General features: G+C 40.0%; 1 protein-coding gene across 2 annotated transcripts; it reads right to left on the bottom strand.

Annotated features, from left to right (window-relative positions):
* Window positions 1-1,293: 1,293 nt before the first annotated feature.
* On the bottom strand, window positions 1,294-7,721 carry asb6 (ankyrin repeat and SOCS box containing 6). Of its 2 annotated transcripts, none has more exons than XM_088994602.1 (7): window positions 7,588-7,721; window positions 7,015-7,158; window positions 6,709-6,884; window positions 5,276-5,382; window positions 4,433-4,541; window positions 3,879-3,965; window positions 1,294-3,770 (listed from the first exon to the last, which is right to left on the bottom strand). In XM_088994602.1, the coding sequence occupies exons 2-7, from the start codon at window positions 7,122-7,124 to the stop codon at window positions 3,055-3,057; spliced, it is 1,305 nt and encodes a 434-aa protein (XP_088850728.1). In that variant the 5' UTR covers window positions 7,125-7,158; window positions 7,588-7,721; the 3' UTR covers window positions 1,294-3,054. The 2 variants fall into 2 exon arrangements, with proteins under 2 accessions (XP_088850728.1, XP_088850729.1); XM_088994603.1 differs by having other exon boundaries at window positions 6,709-6,881.
* Between the last annotated feature and the right edge of the window lie 519 nt (window positions 7,722-8,240).

The raw sequence follows: 8,240 nt of genomic DNA, 5'->3' as shown, positions 1-8,240 counted from the left end.
GGCCTTACTGTGCCAACTCGTGATCTGATTAGCTATCGCAACTGTATATCAACTACATGTGCCCGTTCATGTACAGCGCACAGACGCCCTTACTGTTGATTCTGAAGGCGTCGGTCAGATTTCATACAGCCTGGCGACACAAACTAGCTGAATTCTGATTGGATTAAAAACTCTGACCTAAAACTACAACACTGAAAGGAGCATAACCAAATGGATATAATATAACATCAAGAAAACAGTATGTAGAATAATTATATATATAGTTAGAAAAAATACTTTTTTAATGAAATTGACTTTTGTTATAATTATGATAATGATGTCTGATTATGTTAGGCCACCACTGATCTGCTACAAGCTAAATGTTGAAAGCAAAGACGAAGCTGTTGCATCCATTGATAAAAAGAAACCGTCTCATATCTCCTGTCCCATGTAAATCCACTTCAATTCCAAGGCACGGCAGTTCCACATATGTATCAGGCACTTTGCGCTGATGCTCCTTTCTTCTTATTGCGGGCTCCTCAAGCCATGCATCCATCCTGCCGCAGACTATACAATAGCACCGACCTTTTCCGCGGAACAAAGCAGGGCTGTGAAGATGCTGCCCATTATAAGTGCAAAAAAGCACAATAATAATAATAAAATCATCATCATCATCATAATAATAATTTTCATTTATAATCGCCTTTCAAAACGCTCAAGGACACTTTACAGTCACATTATTTTTTTTTTCTGCGGGTGAGCAGCGGCAGCCATTCCAATCGCCCCAGAACTGTCCAGCGATGACAGTCAAATGGCACTGACATTCCTCCCAAACAAAAAACGGCGCTCGCATATTCGTGCGAGCCCGGATAAATACAGAGGATTGTGTCAGGAAGGGCATCCGATGTAAAAGCTTGGCCAAAACAAACATGCAAATCAAACCTATGAGGATGGAGGACACTGATTTGCTGCGGCGACCCCTTGAAGGGAAAAGCCGAAAGGAAAAGAAGAAGTTTGTTGAGTGTCATAAATATCAATATCACATATTTAGTAACACAGGAAAAGTGAGGTTAAGTGAGGAACTTGCAGTCCGCAAGTCTCAGAAATAGTCTCAGGAAAACATTCATGAATCAGATCATTACATTACCATACCAAATGGAACTGTATAGTGCCTCTTTGCAATTTTTTGATGATGATACTAGTGCAGCATGTTCGACCGGAAACAAATTCCTTTTGTGTTCTACATACTTGGCAATAAAGATGATTCTGGAGTATGCATGAAATATATTGAAAAGATAAGTTGCTCTCAGAGAACAGCTGCAAGACTTTTATTTTAAAATTAGTTTGGAGTTAATACGAATAAAGTGTGACCAATAAAGTATGAGTTTCTCCCCACATTGACATCTTTAATATTTATCACTAGGATATTTAACTTTTTTCTCCCTTTCTTTGAACAAGATCTAATTGAGAAGCAAAGTCTGTCGGTGAAGAGTAGAATTTGAGAAAATGAAGGCGGTAGAAAACATGCAGGGGCTTGAATCCAAAGGTTGTACGTTCTGGGCCGCAGTGTAAGAAAAGGCAGTGAGAGAACAAGCAGGTGTGGTGGAAAGACCCACGGGCTTCAGGGAGAGAATAGATCAATAACTAATTTCAGTACCAAGCTTCACTCGCACCGTTTTCCAATAAATGCTGGATGGAGAGCTTAGCCCCCCGCCACACCCCACTATCTCGATTCTATCACCTTTTTCAAACTGGCTGCGGATACTGTGGAAGGAGGCTTCTTCGTCCTGTTGTAAGAGAGATACGCCACAGTTGATTGCGTGGATTACGCTCCCACGGCTGTGCAAAATGTTAGCAGCTTTGCTATTTCTATGTGTGCTCCACATATGTCATCTCTGTATCTTTAAAAGATTGAGCTTCCTGCATCCCCCCTCCCTTCCTCTCTTTCGGCCAGGGCCGGTGTTGAGGTTTTGTCAAGAGTATGCATGGAGATTGAGGCAGACAGGAGAGAGAAGCGTGTGTCATGCAGGGCTGCTGCTGCTGCGGCTCTTCTCCTCAGAGGCTGTGACCTAGATAACCAAGAGGAGCTGGAGCGCCTGCAAGCCTTGGAGCCACTCCAGCCTCAGCAATGTCAGGAAGGGGTTAGTTGTGTAACACAATGTCCTATTTAGTTTGCTTGTCACACATGGATGCAAGCACCATATAGCGTATGGAACCGATATGTACAAGCCTACTCTGATTCTCATATGTGGGCGTCAAAGAGGAGGCAAATGGGTTCTGGAAAAAAGGAGGCACGTCAATAGAGGAAAGAAATCACCTCCAAATGCGTCTACATTCAAACACCAACATGAAGACTGCTTGGTCAAAGTTTCCATGCCAAGGGTGACTGCTGGTACCTGGGCACTGAAGTACAAGCATCCACGGGTCATTCATGCTGCACCTGGGCAGTCGACATATTTGATCACTTTACCGCACGGCGTTTGGATGGCGTGAACGTGAAGAACTCGGTAGTTAAAATGTGAGAGAAACATGCACACTCCTTCCTGTCTTCAGAGTCAGTGAAAGGGAGTGATGTTGCATTCTCACTGCATCACTGATGATGACCACACTGAATCATTTTTGGTGTAGTACATTGACCAGTAAGACTGATCCATCACCAGGCTGTGACGTTTTATTCGTCAAACTTCAGTTTAAGTGGGAAGAAAACAAACTTCAAATTACACTTGCTTTGTAGAGGAAAGTCAATTCAATTGTGTTGGAAATTGAATGGCCTGCAACCTAAAAAACCCCGAAGAGAAATACTGCCATCTGGTGGCATTTATAAAGACTGGGAACATTCCTGACAGCCTCAAACACTAACTATAATCTTCGCTTCACAAAATTTATGTAATGCTACAATACATTTGACTTTTGCGTCTTGCAGTAAATATAATAGAAAAAGCACAGAAGATTAAAACTGAGCCATGTGCCTCATTTTTTTTCTCTGCTGTAGGTGATGATTGACGGATAGCCGCCAAACATGAAATTTAGCACGTAATTTGAAATATGGCAACAAAACTGTGACACAGCGGATAATCAGAGATGGCTTTGCTGGGGCTTAAAACAGTCCCAACCAGGCTTTGGCTTATATGTGCGCTCAGGAAGAAGGAATCCTTTCAGTCTGTTTGGTAATGGCAAAGCATCGATTCTTTCTTCCAGTGGCCACGGTTGGAGGTGGCTCCTAATAAATGCTCTGCAAATGCACTTGAGAGCAGCGGGGCACATATCTTGCATGACAACCCGGTTGTATACATCTTGAAGCGCTAGAGCATATGGGTGAGAGTCTTGTCCAAATGTAAGATCCCCCAAGATGTGATGCAAGCTCACTCTGGGGTAGTTCATCCTCACTAGGTCCAACAACAACTCGGCTTGCTCAAGGAGTTCGGAGGCATAATTTGGATTTGAGCAGTGCCACAGGGCTGACTGAAGCCGCTGGAAAATAATTGTGGGAGCTTGCCAGCAGGAGTCACTGCGGACATGAAACAAAGAGGCTCCACTCTGGAGTATGAGCACAGCTAGGGGGAAAAACCGGTCAAAGTGCTCCAGGCTTGTTTGGGTCAGAGAGAACTCGCCGTCATTGGCTTCGCAGCTGGGGTCCACACCATGGGCCAGCAGTAGCGGTGTGGTTTTCAGGCAAAATTTCCCCATCTCTGCAGCATCCTCGGCACTGGCGTCAAGTGTCTCCTTGACCAGGAAGACCAATGAGGACACAACTGTTTCGCCATCTTCAGTCACGGCTTTGACATCAGCACCTGCGCATAACATCCTTTGTTATCACGCTGACTGATTTCAACTGTGTTACAATTTAGCTCTTCCAAAAGAGTTTAAGAGATAAAAGCAATGTGTGGTCTATACTGTACCTCTATGAAGGAGAAGCCGTATGTTCTCTATGTTGTTCACGGTCAGGCCATCGCTGCTTGCCAAAGCATGAAGCAAAGGAGTTTTACCTTTTGAGACAACAACATAACAACGACTTGTAAACTACAACTATTAAACTTTGTTCCCCCCACACGCACATTTAAAATGTGGATGAATAAAATGCATACAATTAAAAACAGGTCGCCAAGTGATTGTTTTGTTTGAAAAATGCTGACTATATTATTCCCTGATCTATTTTTGCCCATGAGATTTTCAGAATAATTTGCATGATAATGTTGCTACAAACAATTGTTCGGTTCTGCAATTCAATTTTTTATCAAGCGATTTGTCATCAAGCGAACATAAAAAATATGGTTGGAAGACATGCAATTGGTGCACTGATAAACTTTGCATGTTATCGTATCTCTGTGGTGTTTGCAGATAGTATGTGTAAATGAGAAATGTTTTGATCACACATCTACCCAGAACATTTCAAAAGTGCAAAGAAAGAAAAAATAAGACTGCTTGTCTACTTTGGAGGCTAACATGAAAGTACCTCGTTTATCTCTTGCATTCACGTTGGCACCCAGTTCAAGCAAGGCGAGCAGGCAGGGCAAACGATCCAAGTCCTCACTGGCCAGATCCAGCGGGCTGCTCTCATGGATCTAATGGATGACAAATGAAAGATCTGTATAATTTGTTTGGTGAAAATGAATAAATTAAAATAATAGATAACTAAATAAAAGAGAACATATACATTCCGTCCAAAAATAAGGTACACTGACTGGTACAGGCCGTGATCTAATATACAGTGTGAGCTTTGTCAATAATATAGAAAAAAATAGCAATTAAATCCTAGGTGACACAAACATTCACATTGGTATTTGCATCATCTGAGAAATGTATAGTTTTAAGCAAACCGAAGAGGCATCTCTTCAATATTGTGCATCCTTTTAGAATGTTGGAGGATGCCAGCGTTCTTGTGGAAAAGTCCCTCCAGCACTGGGAGAACAAGTAACTCCAAAGCCTTTGACTGGAAAGTAGATGTGCCAGCTAACGCACTACTGGGTTGCAATGTAAATAAATATCGTAAACTAAATATTAGCTACAATTGTGCCTAATTATGAAGCAATGCTATTTTCTGCCACTGTGGTGATAATTCACAACTCAACTGTATTTATGGAGTACAGTACTTTCAAACAGCACACACTGCATACAAAGTGCTGTACATGGAGCAACTATCATATACACAACAATAAAGCAATATTTCGGTCACAAAGACAGTAGAAAGCACCGAGGAGTAAAACTAAAACCAAGTCTGAGTCATGCTGAGTTAAAGACTAAAACACTGATAGAGTATTGGATTTCATTAACCAGCTAGTCCTATTACTTAACTTACTCTGTCTCTTTTTTCAATGTCAGCTTTGTGCTCAACAAGCAATTTCACCATATATGGTCTGTTTCTCAGAACTGCTATATGAAGTGGACTGTAGAAGGACACCGGGTCTGAGAAAGGGAGGAAAAAAACAAGACGCTTTAGAATGCATGTTCTTTTCTTTGTGAGGGGTTTTGTCACTGCATTATACAATTCAATACATATTGATTTATGTCGTGATAATAATATAATTAATAACAGCTGAAGCTGCAACAAAGCACTGGACATGGACAGGTCGCATATACAGGAAATAAAGCAGTCACAACGTTTGTAGGAAGCACCAGGGAGTGAAACTGAGATCTAGTCGGAATCATGCTGCATGAGTCGAATATCAAAGAGTACAAGTGAATTATCGTACACCCTGCCTATTCAAGTTGACAGGGTTACTTGAAAAATGTATTCAAACATAGTTAGAAGTTATCTGTTAAAAATATACTTATGTAATGTGATGTGTTCTACGTACCATAATATTAAAGTCATGTCACTCGGATATTTTGAAGTACTTTTGATTCTTCGAAATTAAATATGCTCGAAGAGTGCCCAATATTTTGAGAGATTTCAAAAAAAGAAAAACAAGTATATAGCATATATATATATTGACATTATTCTGGTATTTGCTGTCATCTTGTGCATGGTTTTGGAATGCTGGAGGAAGCTTGTGCAATAGCAATTCATTCCACTTGCAATCCATACCACAGACAAACAGACACCAATAAAATTCACCATACGAGGGAAAGTAAATGTGCCAGCGAGGACCAAGTATTTTCAAATCACTCTTTCTCCCCACTTTCAAATCGAACCATAAGTGAATATTTTCACAAACACACTGTGTACTGCATATCTGTTTTGTGTATGTACTCACTGAGCATTTTTAAGTGGTGATAGATTGATAAATCCCCTGATGATCCCCCTTAATGATTAAACACTGACACAGAAAAGTTAAGCAAACATGATCCAAAAAGACCATTTTATATAGTCTAGATTCAACAAGGGAAATTTGTCATAATTTCTCATGTGGGAAGAAGGGCTGCATTGGAGTAGGGAAAGTGAAAGTCAAATGATTTTATTTTATTTTATTTTCCCATAATTTTATCCGCTGGGAAAAAAACGAGTTTCACAGCTTTTACATTTGGCAAATTATGCTATGCTATCCAATGTATATGGACAATTAAATTACTCACCCTCAATTTGAAGGTTCTTTAAATTAGATGACAAATGGGCAATCCCGACAATTTTAATAGCATTTATCATGTTGATTTTCTCATTTTAGATTATAATCAATTAAACTTGCATACAAAAAATTAGACAGAAATGTGGTTTCTACAGTTTCATATGTTGAAATCAGTTATGTGGCATTTGCATATGCATGTAATAAATAGTCGCTCGTTCTTCCTCACCCTCAAAATTAACATTTGCTCTATACTGTAGAAGGACTTTAGCAGCCTCCACCCTTCCATGCTCAGCCACCTTAAACAGCGAATAGCTGATCCCTTCCAGGAACACTTCAGATTGTGACTCTCGCTCCAACAGCTCTACTAAAGAACTGCATAGACGCCTCTCATTTTCTAGTCTTCTGTTTCAGGTAATGAAGAAAAAAACACATTAAAGCACATTTTAATTGTGTGAAATGCTGCCTGTGACTTGTTCTTAATACTGCATTGACTAGAAACACTTCAGAACGTGTTTTTCCTTTTTTCAAATACCTGCTCTCATGACTTCGTTCTTCTTCTTCCAGCCCAACCACACTCATGACAGCATCCACCAATGGCTGATACTCATATAGGATCCTTCGAAAGCCGTGTAGGTAAGGCATGGCTCGACAAATCCTGAGGGCAGTGTTTTCCAACCTAAATCCAGCCAGGGCATATTGTTAAAATATTAAAAAGATCACAACACATCACCAAAGAAAAGAAAACAAAAAAAAAATACTTTGACGAGATGATAATCAGACTGAATTTATTCACAAACTTGGTTGAAATTGGATTCTGTAAATGTGTGTGTGTGTGTGTGTGTGTGTGTGTGCGTGTGTGTGCGTGCGCGTGCGTGCGTTGGCAACAAACACATTGAATGTCTGTACGAACTCTTCAGGCATTTTGTGTAAACATAATTAAAATGTTCCACACTGTGTCCAAAGTACCAGAACCAAATAAGCTCTTGCTTGCTTCAAGAGACGCCCTTTTCAACTTCACTGGTGAATTACTACTTTCTAGTGTTCATGTCTCGGTTTGTTTTTATTGAAATAAATAAGTAATCACCAAATATTGGAAAAATCTTACCTTGTTTGGTGTTTTCTTTAAGTTTGTTTCCCCAATGTAACATAAAAAAGCAGACAAAGTCACCGTCATGAATCATGCAATGAACATCATCAGTCAACAGTCGCTGTCCGCTCTGTCGTTTTGAAAACCGGAAATGTTTTTTCTCCATTGACGTTTTGTTCCCTAAAGGAACATACTGCGAACATAAAGTTCCGCTTTACCCTGTTCAACGGGGTTATTGTGTATGTAGTTCTGAATCGATTCAATATGCAATATGTCAGGCGGGTGGCCCGGTGATCCAGTGGTTAGAAAACATTTGCATTACTTTTCATGGGAAAGGCATATTCAGGAGTAAAAAAATATTCTACATTTTAAAGAAATTGAATTCACAACACAAAATATGATTCAAACAGTTGGTCGGACAGTTTTAGGATTAAAAACTTTGAAATGAATAACTTTCCTAATTTGAATGCTTTGTATAGCCCCTCAGATTATTCAAAACACAGCCTCAAAACAAAAGACTAAGTGGAGACACAATTGTCTCTTCTTGTTTTATTTTTTAATAGATACCAACCAGTGGTGGGCCGTCAGGGCCAGCAAGGCCTTCTCTGCTGGCCTAACATAATCAGACATCATTATCATAATTATAATAAAATTCATTAAAAAAGTATTTT

This window comes from Hippocampus bargibanti, linkage group LG04, assembly GCF_051943395.1.
Source record: "Hippocampus bargibanti isolate YZ-2025 linkage group LG04, ASM5194339v1, whole genome shotgun sequence".
NCBI classification, from domain to species: Eukaryota; Metazoa; Chordata; class Actinopteri; order Syngnathiformes; family Syngnathidae; genus Hippocampus; species Hippocampus bargibanti.
The sequence above is the reverse complement of the archived record's forward strand: the minus strand, read 5'-3'. Positions and strand labels throughout refer to the sequence as shown.

What these genes read in the sequence shown, in the direction of transcription:
- asb6 (XM_088994602.1), bottom strand. Translation starts at nt 7,124, where the DNA reads ATGCCTTACCTACACGGCTTTCGAAGGATCCTATATGAGTATCAGCCA. An exon ending in ACATTGAAAAAAGAGACAGA is followed by an intron (nt 4,542 to 5,275) that starts GTAAGTTAAGTA and finishes GTCATCCATTAG; the next exon opens with ATCCATGAGAGCAGCCCGCT. An exon ending in GAATGCAAGAGATAAACGAG is followed by an intron (nt 3,966 to 4,432) that starts GTACTTTCATGT and finishes TTGTCTCAAAAG; the next exon opens with GTAAAACTCCTTTGCTTCAT.